Source organism: Mandrillus leucophaeus, unplaced genomic scaffold, assembly GCF_000951045.1.
Source record: "Mandrillus leucophaeus isolate KB7577 unplaced genomic scaffold, Mleu.le_1.0 Scaffold103, whole genome shotgun sequence".
In the NCBI taxonomy this organism is placed as follows: Eukaryota; Metazoa; Chordata; class Mammalia; order Primates; family Cercopithecidae; genus Mandrillus; species Mandrillus leucophaeus.
Window position 1 is genome coordinate 7,032,674 of NW_012098432.1, and position 15,854 is coordinate 7,048,527.

A 15,854-nucleotide genomic window follows, 5' to 3' on the forward strand; every position below is an offset into this window, starting at 1 on the left:
CCCTGAGTCAATATTTTGAAATATTACAAAATTCTGGCAACCTATTTATTAAAATGTCTTTAATATCACACTAACATTTTCTAACACTAGACTAACACAATTTAGGGGATATAAGTATTTTCACTTTTAAAATACAAACTGTGCTTGCTTTGCACAACTGATAAAATATTTCCAAATCATACATTTATTTACCCAACAGAAGCTGAGCAGAATCTTTTCTATTGATTTCTATTTATTAAATAACAAATGGCTTAAATCACCAACTGTTTAAATCCTTAATTACCCCACAACAAAGACTTCATAAACACAACTATAGATAAGCAATCATTTGAAAGAGAAATAAGCTTTTAAATAACATTCTTCAGAAACCTAAGGACAAACCCATTAAACATAATGTACAAAATACATCCTGTTGCTATTGTCTATTCCTAAAAACTTCCTCCAAATCTAACTTAAATCATTTAAACGTATCTTAATGATTGACTCATAGAATAAAGATTAATTTACCAAAAAAAAAAACCTACTGCCAAGCCATGCGTAGTGATTCTCTAGAAGAGTATATCCAGCATAAACGCAAGAGCAGTTAAAGACCAAAAGCTAACTACATAGGCCTATTTGAGAAAAATCAATTGACAAATGACAAGAATTATATCTATACACTTGATATAACAAATCAACCTCCTTCTCAGACTTAATGTAATTTTAAAATAGTAATATTATCTAGTTGCCATGATTTCCAGATGAAATATGGAAATTATTGTTTTGTCAGTTACTCAGACTGAAATGATCTATTGACAAAGACTGTAATATAACTTTGTTTCCTGAGTCATTCACTGCTTCCTTTCTGTTCCTGCAGCACTTTATGCATATCTCTATTTGTTTTTACTGCAAGTGCTGAATCCTGAAAGAAGGAACTATTATTACCATGTAACAAATGAGAAACAAGCTTAGTATGGTAAAGTGACTTTAAGAAAATTCATCACTAAAGTCAGATTTCAAAGTCATATCTAACTATATAGCTCTTTCCACACTGACTCACTGGTACTAAATAAATCAAACCTAAATAACTGAATTGACTGCAGTTTCTTGCTATAGCTGCTCTGGTAGTAGGAAAAACAAACCTATCATGGACAAAACAATGTAGAAGATGCGCTCTGAGTGAAGGTGTAGGTATATTGCCTATTACCTGAACTCCATGCCCTACAAGTAGGAAAATTCCCACTTTATGAGTCTTCATATAAGGCAAAGCCCACCTTCCTATATAGAGGCTAACAATGCCATATACTAGCTCTTCCAGTCACCCTGCAGCACAGACATGGGTGCTGAACCTGGACTTTACCAATACAACATTTCCACCAAGACCACTATAAGACAGACAGTAAGAAGCTGGAACAGCAAAATTCGAATTTTGGCAGCAGGAGGCAATAGCAACATTAAGTGTAGCAGCTATGCAGGGGCTGAGTCTAGGCTTCAGCAATTTGCAGCTCCATTATTGTCACCAGACTGTTTTAAGTTATGATTTTTAGCTATGCCTCTTCTGATATCTAGGCTTCCTTGTTCCTGGCCTTTAAAGGATACAACCTTCTCACTAATTTGGCAAGGTAAACAATATGCTTTCAATGAATCCCTTTTCTGCTTGAATCAATCAGAATTGCCCTCCGTTATCTGCAATTAGAAACCCTGACTGAGTCATTTACTAATTAAATACATTACACTAAATAATTATATTTTATCCAATCTTTTTACCTTAGCATTTGTTCTTTTATACAATTTGTCATTATGGTCGTAAGTAACATCTAATTTATACTTGGTAGTATGTTCTAACGACAACAACAAAAAAACTTCAAATCAGATTTTTTTTTACCTTTTTCAAAAGTAACACAAAATACAAATATAATAACAATTACCTAAGGGTTATTTTCACTGAAGTTCAAAGTTAAGCTTTATTGAGGCTTCTTACCTGTCAGGAATACCTAGCCTCTTGACACTTCTATAAACGGAAAGAGTATTTGCAACATGTCGATAATTAAACCAGAATCGGGACGTACACACCTAAAGTATTAAAACAAAAATACAATTTTTATGCATCAAAGCTAACCATGGAGCTGCAGAGTATTTTTCTTTAAGTAGGATACAGAGATCTCTAAAGAAAGAGGATGCCATAATTCAGGCTTTAAAACAGCAAACATAAAGAATTGTCGGTAAAGGCCAGGCACAGTGGCTCACACCTGTAATACCAACACTTTGGGAAGCCAAGGTGGGCGGATCACTTGGGCCCACAGGAGTTTGAAACCAGCCTGGCCAACATGGCAAAACTCCACCTCCACTAAAAATACAAAAATTACCCGGGTGTGGTGGCATGCACCTTTGTTCTAGCTACTTGAGAGGCTGAGGCATGAGAATCGCTTGAACCTGGGAGGTGGAGGTTGCAGTGAGCAGAGATGGCACCACTGCACTCCAGCCTTGGTGACAGAGCAAGACTCTGTCTCAAAAAAAGAAAAAAAAAAAAGAAAAAAAAGAATTTTCAGTAAAACTAATCTCTCCAAAGAGAAGTCTTTCATAACTGGTATTAGATTTTAAAAGACCACTCAGCTTAAGAGAAAGCATATCTTTGGGAAATTTAATCAAATACTGAACCAACTTAGTTATCACAATTTCTGTGACTCAATAGCATTTCTATTTCTAAAAAGTTAAATTATTTAGAATCAAAGACAATACCCATAATTTCTTTACAGAATAGAAAATTAGCTACATAGGGTTATACAATATTTGTTTCATTCCAGATTGCTTCCTTCGTTGTGAGAAATGTAGGACACAGGATAAAACATAACATATAAAACAGTTATAAATGCATATAAGAGAGTGCATTATAAAGAAGCTATTGAACTAAAGAGAAAATTAGAAACAATCCAACCAAGTTTTATAGTTTAAAAATATTCCTAAGAATTATATTAAAGGTGCTGGGAAAATGTAATTCCATGCCTCAAAAGTTAGTGTTGCTGAGAACCCATTCTAAGGTAGGTAAATATAGATCAGGGTCACTTGGTAATACATCTACCAAGCACAATCCTGGTTTCTATCACATGCCTGTGCCTTTAGTAGGTATAATGACAATTTTGAGAATAGCGTAAGTGTTCTTGCCCCTGCCAAATAGAAAGGAATTACATGGTTTTTTAAATTAAATTTTCAATTTAGAATCCAATCAGGAAAAGACTAAATTTTTGACTACATAAAAATGTAAAATTCCATATGTCAAAAATATAAAATTCTGGCTGGACACAGTAGCTCACACCTATAATCCTAGCAGTCTGGGAGGCCAGGGTGGAAGGATCACTTGAGGTTAGAAGTTAAAGAACAGCCTGGGCAACACAACAAGTCCCCCATCTCTACAAAAAAATGTAAAATTTAGCAAGGAGTGGTGGTGTGTGGTTGTAGTTCTAACTACTTGGGAGGCTGACGTGGGACGATCACTTGAGCCCAGGAGTTCAGGGCTACAGTGAGCTATGATCACACCACTGCACTCCAGCCTGGGAGGCAGCGCAAGACCTCATCTCCAAAAACTCCCTTTTTAATTTTAAAAAATAAAGAATAATTTATTCAAGTTTCACTATACTAATATGTAAAATATTGGACAAAAAAAGAAAACTGCAGTTGTAATACAAAGGTCAGTAATGTTTTTTTTTCATCTTTTATTTTTTACTTGAATCCCAGGTTACTGAAATTGAAGAGAGGTTTGGTTAGAGGATTTCCAGAGCAAGGAAGGCTTTCATGTGTGTGTCAGTATAAGCTAACAGTCTTTTAGTTCCAAAAGATAAGCCCTTTGGCAATTGCTGGTCTGCACATAGGCAGTTATCCCCTTTTGAACACTGAGGGGATCCTAGTCTCCTGTAGAGAAAGTGTATCCTGTCAAATTGGTAGATGATGGTCTGGCTCCTGATGGTTCTCCTTACTTTTAAGTAGGCATTGAAATCCTCTCTCCTTATCTTTAGCAGGCTTTCCTCAGTAACTTCAGAAAAATTTCTTGTGAAAGGTAGCATATATAAGAGATTTTTTCTTGAAGAACAAGAAAATCAGCCATGAACCCATGTTACACTGTCCTATTTAATCACAATGCTATTATATTTAAAACAAACAAGTATAGAATCTGTAATCACCCTATTTACTTCTAGGAACCTATGGATAATTCATTTATGTTTTTATCAAATGATTCTCAATAAATTTACAAAGCCTCAAACATTCATTTGGCGTCAATAGTTAATTATAGTCTTGCATGTTTATTCTGCACTTTAAGTTGAATTCCTCTACCCATCTCCTTTATATTCCCACTATATTCTTACCATTTATAAACCCCAGTTTTCTTCCTTTTCCAACATGCATTACTAGCTTTGAGATGCTGTACATTCTCTGCTCCCTTTTTCACAAAATCAGCTTCCTTTCCTGCCTCTTTGAACCTAATCTTCCAGTCCAACCCTGTACATGTTTTTTCATTAAGTCAAACATTATATTTCCTAATCCTATAAATGCCATTAAATGAAACTCCAGTAGTGAAACTATTATCCAAATATTTTCCAACCATAGGAAAAACAAATTTGATTATGTGAATTCTATTTGGGGAATTAAAACTACAAATTTATGAATCCAGAAAAATTAAAGATGGTAATTCACACTAAGGTTGGGCAAAAGGCAGAAGAAAAAAAAAAGGCCAATAAGCAGGCCTTACTAAAAATCGAAACAATGCAAATTAAAACAAAATTTAATTTGTTGACCAGCAGTCAAAAAGTTAAGATAAAAATTAAGAATATATAGCTAACTTTGATTTAGAAAAGGAGCCACAGCCTTTCTGGAGGCAATCATGCTCCATGACTTCACATTCTTATACTTAGGAATTTATTCTAAAGAGAAAATCAGTCAAGTCACAGAGTTATATGTATAAGAACGTTCAACACAGTCCTATTTACAATAATGAAAAATTTAGACTCTAAATGCCCATAAACTGGAGGTTACAGTACATTCATAAAATGGAAGAAAATACAGCTTTTGGAAAAGATTATCTCCATACCTACTGGCAGGAAAAGATTCCTAAGATATGCTAAAGGGTTGCAAAATACCAGGTATAATATGATCCTAATTATATAAAATCATATATCTATACATCTTTATGCTTATATATGAAGAGGGAAAGGGCTTGAACAATGCTCACCAAAATATTAACTCTGGGATGTGGGACTTGAAGCCATTTTCCCTGTCTTCTTTAATTGAGGTGAAATTCACATAACAAAATTAGTCTGCCTTCTTTAAACTTTTCTGTGTAATTTGAACTTCTACAGTGGTCATTTACTATTTTTAGAAGCAGAAAAAACAACTGAAAAAATTTTAAAAAACATAAGTAGAGAGTATCTATAAACTAATACTATAGATAAGAGATGCAATTAGTAGTTTCCAGCATTAAAATATTTCTAACTTTTATAAAATGCTTCCTTTAACAATAGCATTCCTAATTTATTCTTAAATTTATTTTCAGATCACCACTTGACAGAGGACAAAGAATATTACTAGAATATTATAGTTGATGTGGTCAATTTAAAATACAGCCAAATCAAAATAAAGAATTTCTGATATAAAATGTACAAAAATAAATTGTATTTTCAAAAATACGATTCGCACAAATTTCTCAGATACATATCTAATGTGAACAGAAAGGTATACTTTTACAGTATACTTACCAGAACAGCCCAGTTGTTTGTATGGCCACTTCTAAAGAATTGTTCTGCTTGATCCTAAATAAAGCAAAACAAATAGAAGAAAAAGCCACAATTTCTCAGAATAAAGACTGATAATGGACAGTTAAGACTCCTGTAGTTTTTATAGTTGTAATAACAATCATCTTACGTAAGTTTATGAAGATTCCAGTATTTGACATCATGGACTACATAAAGAATCAAAAGAGCTTACAGCTTAAGATACTGTACGGGCAAATGTCCTGAACTGGAAATCTGGAGAAATGGGTTTCAGTCTTGGCTTAGACACCAATTAAACAGAGTAACCTTGATTAAGATACTTAACCTTCCTGAAGACTCAGTTTCCTCATGTGCAAAATGAAAGCAATGCCAATCCTACATCACAGCACTCTTTTAGAGAACTGTAAGATTTATGTGCAAGAGTTTCTGCTTTAAAATACTATTTAGCATTACTCAAATGAAAGTATACTATATAACTCATATCTTTCTATTTCCCATACCCTGAGAATTATTAAGAAAGTGAAATATATGCTCAATTAAGAATATACAATTTGCTTGTTCAACATTTAACAAGGCTATTATTTAAAACTGCAACTTCACCCCACCATTTTTCTTACTATGATTTATTTTTTCCACTGTGTTTATCATCTTCTTACATTATATATATAATTAACTTATTTATTATGTATATTATTAATCATCTGTCTTTCCCCAAAACAATGTAAGCCTCAGTAGGGCAGGGGTTTTCATCAGTTATATTCAATGATGTATTCCAAGTAAGCTTGGCATATAGTAGGTTTTTAATAAATATTTTGTGAATGAATGAATCCATGGTCCAAATGCCTTTACTGTCGTTGAACAAATCCAGAGTCTCCTATGGAAAACTGAAATCACATGGTTCATAGGTTCAGAATATGGTAAGAAGGTATTATATAAAGGTTGTACTATAAAGTTATAACTTTCAAAATCTTCTTTTAGGTTGTACTCTGATAATTCCTCTATTAAAGTGATCACTCTCTACAGTGAGAAGGCAAGGTAAAAATGCATATGCCAGGAATTTAACCGAAAATTAATATTTCACTTTTAGTAATGCCATACACTTTTTATCCTCATGAATTGCTTGTGCAATATAATCTCCTTACATCCTCAACAAAAACAAAATTTTCACTCTTTGAACTTCTCACAGACATCTTTTTAATCCTTTAATCATTTAATAGTCATCTCAGTTGATTCTCTAAAATCTCTGCAATTATGTCAACTAATTCTTTAATATTGGTCACAATATTAAAAATTAAAGATCAGACAAATGTGCTACAACACCCATAAAGATTGCTGAGGTTTCTTTTTTCTTTTTTTTTCTGGGAGATATAATTGAAAGAGGGGCCCGATTGCTTTTAAACATTTTATCTCAAACACAAACAAGTCTTCTTCATATGCTTCTAATTTCCCATTCAGTCTTATAATTGTGAATGACTTATTTCATGTCTTCATTCTACACATAAGTTAATACGCTTCCTGTTAAAATTTCATTCAGTATCCATTCTTACTATGTTCTAGGGACTTTATCTGAACTCATCAATACAGCTGATTGAGTACATCCTCTAGCATTCTGCCAGGGACCATTTCACCAATCTATTAAAGTAAGAATTATATCTGCCATCTCAAGACCCTAAAATTTTCTAACACCACATCCTGACACCTAATGAATATTATTTTGATTACATATTAAAATAATAGTGGATATAAGCCATACTGACCTCAGATCAGCTCCCAAACATTAATTACTAGACCTGTCAGAATGCCTAGGTTCAAACCTGGGCTCTATTACTTACTAGGTGTATAAACAGGAAAGTTCCTTAACTTTTCTGTGCCTCCAAATCTCCATCTATAAAACAGTAATAATATTATCTGATGCAGAGAATGTAGGAATAGTGACTGGAACATACTAATAGCCTGAAAAACATTTACAGCTTTAATTTTGAGCTAACAAGAAAATTTCAGGGAGAATAAATTTAAACTTCCACTTGTACACACATCTGTACCTGTGTGCACAAGTGCACACACCAAGTGTAAAGACCCAAGTATTATATATGCTGCCTACAAGAAACTCACTTCACCTATAAACATGCATAGACAAAGTGAATGAATGAAAAAGGACATTCCACACAAATGGAAAACAAAAGGGAGCAGGAGTAGCTGTACTTAGATCAGATAAAACAGACTTTAGATCAAAAACTATAAAAAAGAGACAAAGGTCAATACAATGATAAAGGAATCGATTCAGCAAGAGAGCATACAATTATAAATATGTATGTACCCAACACTGTAGCACCCAGATGTATAAAGCAAATATTATTAGATCTAAAGTGAGAGAAGAGATCACAATACAATACTAGGTGGGGACTTCAGCACTCCACTCTCCATTGGACAGATCATCTGGACAGAAAATCAACAAAGAAACACTGAATTTATTTTATTTTTGAGATGGAGTCTCACTCTGTCACCCAGGCTGGAGTGCAGTAGCGCAATCTTGCCTCACAGCAACTTCCACCTCCTAAATTCAAACGATTCTCCTGCCTCAGCCTCCCGAGGAGCTGGGACTACAGGTGTGCATCACCACGCCCGGCTAATTTTTGTATTTTTGGTAGAGACAGGGTTTCACCATGTTGGCCAGGCTGGTCTCAAACTCCTGACCTCAAGTGATCTGCCCACCTCAGCCTCCCAAAGTGCTGGGATTACAGGCAAACAGAACTAACAGACATTTATAGAACATTTCTTCCAACAATGGCAGATTACACATTCTTCTCATTAGCACGTGGAACATTCTCCAGGATAGACTGACCACATGGTAGGCTGCAAAACAAGCCTCAGTGAATTTTAGAAATCAAAATTATATCAAAAATATCTTCTGACTACAATAGAAAAGCACTAGAAATCAAAATACACAACAAATTTTAGAAGATGTTCAAATATATGGAAATTAAACAACATGCTCCTGAACAACCAATGGGTCAAGGAAGAAATTTAATAAGGAAATTAAAAATTTCCTTTAATATATGAAAATAGAAACACAACACACCAAAACCTAAGAGATATGGCAAAACAGTACTAAAAGGTAGGTTTATTGCAATAATCGCCCACATCAAAAAGTACAAAGATTTAACCTAATAACACATCTCAAGTTACTAGAGAAGAACAGACCAAACACAAAATAAGAAAAGAAATAATACAGATCAGAGCAGAAATAAACAAAAGAGATCTGAAAAATACAAAAGAAGTCAATGAAGCAAAAAGCTGGCTTTTTAAAAAAACAATATCAACAAACCTTTAGCCAAACTAAGAAAAAAAGAGAGAAGACCCAAATAAATATATTCAGAAACAAAAAAGGAGATATTACAAATGGGTAGTACAAAGAATCACTAGAGACTGAAGTACAAAGAATCACTAGAGACTATTATAAACAACTATACACAATACATTGGAAAACCCAGAAGAAATGGATAAATTCCTGAACACATACAAGCTACCAAGACTGAACCAGGAAGAAAGAGAAACCTGAACGGACTGAGACTAAGTAACAAGCTTGAAGCAGTAATAGAAGTCCCTCAACGAAGAAAAGCCCAGAACGGGATGGTTTCACTGCCAAATTCTACCAAACTTTTAAAGAACTAACACCAATTCTTCTCAAACTATCCCAAAAAAATTAAAGAAGTAATTCTTCCCGATTCGTTTTATGAGGCCAGCATTACCCTGATAACAAAACCAGAAAACAAGCATACAATAAAAAAAGGAAACTACAGACCAATACCTGTGATGAACATAGATGCGAAAATCTTCAACAAAATACAGTCAAACTGAATCCAACAGCACAACAAAGACATAATATGCCACGATCGAGTAGTATTAATTGCAGATCAATAAACATGATGTATCACATCAACAAAACGAAGGACAAAAAACATATGACTGTCTCAGTAGACACAGAAAGAGCATTTGATAAAATTCAACATCCCCTCACAATAAAAACTCTCAACAAAGTGGATATAGAAGGAACACACCTAAACACAAAAAGGCCATCTATCAGCCAATACCACACTGAACAGGGAAAAGTTGAAATCTTTCCCTGTAAGAACTAGAACAAGACAAGGATACCCACTCTCATCACTCTTATTCAACATATCACTGGAAGTTCTAGCCAGAGCAACTAAACAAGAGACAGAAATAAAAGACATCCCAATTGAAAAGGAGGAAGTCAAACTGTCCTTGTTTGCAAACAACATGATCTTATATATAGAAAAACCTAAACACTCCACAAAAAAATCTCTTAGAACTGATAGACTAATTCAGTAAATTTGCAGGATACAAAATCAACAGACAAAAATCAGTGGCATTTCTATATACCAATAATGAACTAGTTGAAGAAAAATCAGGAAGGCAATCCCATTTACAATAACTACAGAAAAATTAAACACCTAGGAATAAATTTAACCAAGAAGTGAAAAATCTCTACAATGAAATCTACAACATATTGATGAGAGAAAATGAAGAGAACACAAAAAGATGAAAATGCTTCCATGCTCATGAATTGGAAGAATAAATATTGTATTGTTAAAATGATCATATCACCTAAAGTGATCTACGGTTCAATGCAATCTCTATCAAAATACCAATGATATTCTTCACAGAAATAGAAAAGCAATCCTGAAATATTTGCAAACTATTCATCCAATAAGGGATTAACATCCAAAATATGCAAGGAACTCAAACCCATGTTAACAGCAAAAAATAATAACAATAATAATAATCCAACTAAAAATAGGCAAAGGATCTGAATAGATATTTCTCAAAAGACATACAAATGGCCCACAAGTATATGAAAAAATGCTCAATATCACTAATCACCAAGGAAATGCAAACCAAAACCATGATGAGATATCATCTTAGGGGCTATCATCAAAAAGACACAAAATAACAAATGCTAGTTATGATGTAGACAAAAAGGAATTCTTATACACTGCTGGTGGGAATGTAAATTAGTACAGCCACTATGGTGAACAGTATGGAGGCTCCTCAAAACAATAAAAATAGAACTACCATATGATCCAGCAATTCCACTACTGGGCATATATTCAAAGGAAAGGAAACCAGTAGGCCAGAGATATCTACACTCCATATTTATTGCAACACTATTCACAATAGCCAAGATATAGCATCAACCTGAGTGTCTATCAATAGACGAATGGATAAAGCAAATGTATGTGTGTGTGTGTGCGCGCACGTGTGCACATGTGTATATATAAAATGGAATATTATCCATCCATAAAAAGAATAAAATCCTATCATAAATAGGTACATGGATGAGCCTGGAGGAAATTACATTAAGTGAAATAAGTCAGGCACAGAAATTTAAATTTTTAAATTTCCGTATTACCCAGATATGGAAATTTTTAAAAACTTGATCTCATGGAAATAGAGAATAGTGGTTACTAGAGGCTGGGAAGAATATGAAGGTGCCCGGGGGAGTACAGAGAGACATTAGTTAACAGATACAAAATTACAGATAGCAGGAATAAGTTCTAGCCTTCTATAGCACTTTAGCATAACTATAGTAAACAATAATTTATTATATTTTCTCAAATAGCTAGAACTGTTTTCTAACATTTTGAATATTATCAACATAAAGAAATGATAAAGGTTTGAGATGACAGATATGCTAATTAGTCTGATTATTTCATACTGAATACATGCCTCAAAATATCACACTATCCCCCATAAATATGTACAATTATTGTGCCAATTAAAAAATATATATTATAAAAAGAGAAGCATCACTTAAAGAAAATACAACATTGGTCAGAAAGTAAAGTATCTGTTACTGGAGATTTGTGAAATACCATTAACAGATTTTAGAGTGTATAGACATGTAACCCTCAAGAATATCAATTTTCATCAGAATATGACTTGCTGCAGTAATGCAAGTTAAATCTTATGTTAACTACCAACAGAGACGGAAAAAAACTGTGATCTCTGAAATTACTATGGCTAGGATAAAATACACTTAATTTAGCAAGGCAATAACACAGTATTTCACATTAAATGAAACTATAATGGGTTTTCTATTGTTAAGCGTTGTTTCTGATAAATTACTGACATGACAAATATAGAATAATAACCTGAACAAAAAGAGTGTGTACGGCATGTCTGTGTGTGTGTGTGTGTGTGTGTGTATTTTTCCACCTCTAAACTCAACAGCTGCCTGGATGTTAAAGAAAGCAATGCGCTACAGTGTTTAAGCATTGATTTGGGAATTCAAAGACCTAAGCTAAAATGCAGGTCCTATCTCGCAACTGGCTGTGAAATTGGGGTAAGTCATTTAGCTCTTTAGACTTGACTATCCTCATGTCTCTAATGTGCCTTCCACCCCCAAAGTTCTTACTTCTTTCAGACCTTAGTGAAAAAATTTAGATGGCAAAACTTTTTTGTGGTTGTCTAGACAATACAGTCATTATAAACTTATTCATTCTACATACAGTAAATGGAGCACCTATTATGTGCCACATAAGTCAGGCACAGAAATTTAAATTTTTAAATTTCCGTATCACCCAGATATCAAGAGTACCATTAATATATAGTGATACAAAAATCACTAAAAAACATGCTGCTTTCTCTCAAGAATCCAGAGTTCAATAAAGAGGAGCATGCAAACACTTACACTACAATGTAACATTCATTAATTCATCACACTCATTGGGTAACATGCCAGTCACTGCCCTGAGTGCTCCAAATACAATGCTGGGCAAAAATAGCCATAGTACTGCCTTCAAATAGGTTACTATCTATCTGGATATTGGATATTGGATAGATATACATTTAACAGATAAGGAAAGACATACAATATAAGAAGAGTACAACGGAGGGACCTGACCTGGTCAGCAAAGTTTTCCTACAGAAGTGACTGTTGGGTTAAAATCCAAAAGATGAAGAAAAGAGGAAACACAATTCCAGACAGAGGGGAGACAGCTCTAATGTGAGAAGAAGCTTAAAGGTTTTGAGAAACTAAAAGAAAACCTAACTAGAAGTTTGAAAGAGAAAGAGAAAAAATTGGAAGTGTAGTCAGGGCCCAAAAAATATGCAGGGTTTTGTTTGTGGGTCATGGTGAAGAATTTAGAGCAACATTAAGGTGACCTTTTGAGCAACATTAAGGTGCCTGGGTGACATGATCGGAACTGCATTTTTAAAAGTTACTCTGCTTCAATTTAGAGAACAGATTGAAAGGAAAAAACAATGACTCAAAGAAAAACATTTAGGGAACTGTTGCTCCTATATCTAAGTGAGAGATGATGGAATAATAGTACAAAGTATACAAGGGTTATAGTAAATGAGTGCTGTATCAAGTGTACGAATTACAAAAGTAAAGGCAAAGGTAAGAGATACGGAAAGTTTCTACAGAGGTTATGACTTCACTGTATCCTAGCAAATGAACAGAGGAAACAGGATGTATAAAATATCATAATGTGAAAAAGCACAGCAATTATGTAACTACAAAAAACAGTAATAGTATCCAAGATGAAGCAGTCAAAATCAGAATAACGGAAGGAAATAGAACTTCTATTTACTCATATTTATGTTCTCTAAAAAATATGCTATATAAATATCGAATATATAAATTAACAGTAATTCATAAATATATACAAAGTTCACGCTCAATATCTTTTTTTTAACTGATAGGGTGTGTATTCAAAAAGTTTGGAGTCCACTGGTCTAAACTCAAGGTGCCCAGGTGGTGGGGAGAAGAGGTTCCAAAACGGAACACTGGAAAAGTAGGCAAGAACCAGGTCATAACGTTTAGACTTTATTCTGTATGCAACGGAGAAATATTTAAAAGACTTCATCAGAAGAATAACCTGATCAGACTTACATTTCGTGGAGACGAATCTAGCACTAAAGTGAGGGAGTATGGAGGCCTGTGGAAAACAAGATAAAGTAATCGCAAGAGTTTAGACAAGAAGTGATCACAGCCTGAATTAAGTCAGTGGAACTGGAGAGGTGAGGGCAATTTTAAGAATTCAGATCATAGAATTTAGTGATAATTAAAATATGGGATAAAGAGATTAAGACTCTCAGGTTTCTAGCTTAGGAGCAGCATATCTGGGTGGAGAAACGAAGGAGAAAAGAGGTGCTTAGTTTTTCAGTGTCTTCTTAAGAGTAGGTAGGCTAAGCAGAAGACAAAACTTTGGACACAGATTTTCAAATGTCTCCTGACTATCCCGGCTTCTTAGTCAGCTGGATATGCAGGCCTGAAAAAGATACCAGACATCTAGATTGTAGACCTGGACTGAGGAATCATAAGACTACGGTGGATAGTAAAAGCATTATAGAGCACCAGAATGTCTTGTGTCCACGTTTAAAAATGGGACGCTGGGAGAGCCCATGATAAAATTGAGCACCCGTTTTCTCCTCCATTTCTTAACCCAGACATGTTGCTCCTAAGCCAGAAACTTGAGAGTCTTAATAAACACTTCTCTTTATCCCATGTTCTAATTATCACTAAATTCTACGATCTGAATTCTTAAAATTGCTCTCACCTCTCCAGTTCCGTCTGATTCCTATCAAAACAGAGGGCTGCAGTTGCGTAGCAGGAAAGTAGTTGCTGCACACTGACATTTCACCAGCCTCTTGCTCATATTTCACCTGCTAAGAACTGCACACATGTAGGAGCAAAGGATCAGGTCCTCCTCTGTCTCCGAGCGTTTGATTCTTTTAATTCATCCTTTTAAAACGCTGAAACAGACCAACACTGTCCTAACCCGTGCCCAGTGACACCCTCCTCAAACCCAGCCAGGGTCAGGGGCTGATTGACTCCAGGAGGCTTCCCTCAGCTGCTGTGTATCGGACATCTACTGGAGAGCGCACAGTCACGACACAGCCGGCCTCCCGGGGCTCTGTGGTCAAATAAGCCTGACTCCTACCTCGATATGACTAGCGGCCACGCTGCCGAAAGACAAGAGCAACACCGCTACCAAGGCAGTCGCAGGCCGGCTGAGAGAGTAGGTGACGGCCATGTTTGCCGGCTTCAGACTTCCCGCACCTGAAGGGGCGGAGGCAGTGCCGTAAAGTAGCCCAGCGGGTTTTTGCGACGCCATCCGCGCCTCTTCGAGGCGGCCTCTGGACCGGCTTTAGGACTCCGCGCTTTTGCGGAGCTCGAGAGTCCGGAGCGGCTGGGACAAGGTAGACCCAGGATATCGACCTTAACTGCGTTTTCAGTTTGGAGGTTGTAAAATAGGTATAACGTTTAAGAAAAAAATTTGAAAGGTGAGCGGAGGAAAAACCCATGACTCCTTAAGCTTTAAAAGTTATTTCTGTATTTCCTTATTTCTTTTTTTTTTTTTTTTTTTTTTTTTTTGGCAGAGTGCTGCCAATTCTTTGAAAATATGAAGCTGGATGTGGTAGGAAGAACAAGGATTCTGGCACAAAAAGATGATAAATTGGATAAACTATAAATGGAAAACGTGGGTGGGCGCTGCAATTCAGAGGCTTGGGGTCTCTTACATGGTGAGAGGATGAACATGGGAAACTAGTTAAGTTTTTGTTTCTTGAGTATCTTCCGTAATTATAGAACTAAAGCCTATCTGGAAGAGACACAGCTTGTGTATATGTATGGTCCACCACTCTCTTTGTTATGTGCATTCAGTTTTAAGTTCTGCATTTCATCGAGTATGACAAACGTTTCCATGCTGCTTCATAATCCTCACAATTTTAACATTTAATGGTGAGATAAAATTCCATCCATTATTGATGCCTCAGCCAAAGTAATTGTCCCTCTACTGCACAATGCGAAGTTTTTAAGTTTTACTATGAAAATAATATTGTAAAGAGTATCTTTTGTGCTTTGGCTTTTTAAATCTGCTGAATTACTTTGTTCGTATAATTTTCCTGAAATAGGAATCTGGGGTCAAAATATTCAAAAACATTTTAATAACTATAAATGATGTTGCTTTCCAAAATGAACAAACTTACAGCGCTATCAGAATATGCAACCTAACACCATATCATACCATTTTTTTCCTTTAAATTCTTTGGTATGAAATGTTACCCCTAGGTTACTATATTTGTAAT

General features: G+C 35.0%; 1 protein-coding gene across 2 annotated transcripts in view; it reads right to left on the reverse strand.

The window, feature by feature from the left end:
* PIGK (phosphatidylinositol glycan anchor biosynthesis, class K) overlaps positions 1-14,839 on the reverse strand; it is a 119,442-nt gene extending 104,603 nt beyond the window's left edge. Inside the window, exons 1-3 of one of the 2 annotated variants that reach the window (XM_011977916.1) lie at positions 14,708-14,839; positions 5,724-5,777; positions 1,961-2,052 (exon numbers count right to left, since the gene is read on the reverse strand). In XM_011977916.1, coding sequence (XP_011833306.1) covers positions 1,961-2,052; positions 5,724-5,777; positions 14,708-14,800 — 239 coding nt within the window. In that variant the 5' untranslated portion in view covers positions 14,801-14,839. The remainder of the gene's footprint in view (positions 1-1,960; positions 2,053-5,723; positions 5,778-14,707) is intronic. The other variant, XM_011977922.1, reaches the window with a different exon arrangement.
* Between the last annotated feature and the right edge of the window lie 1,015 nt (positions 14,840-15,854).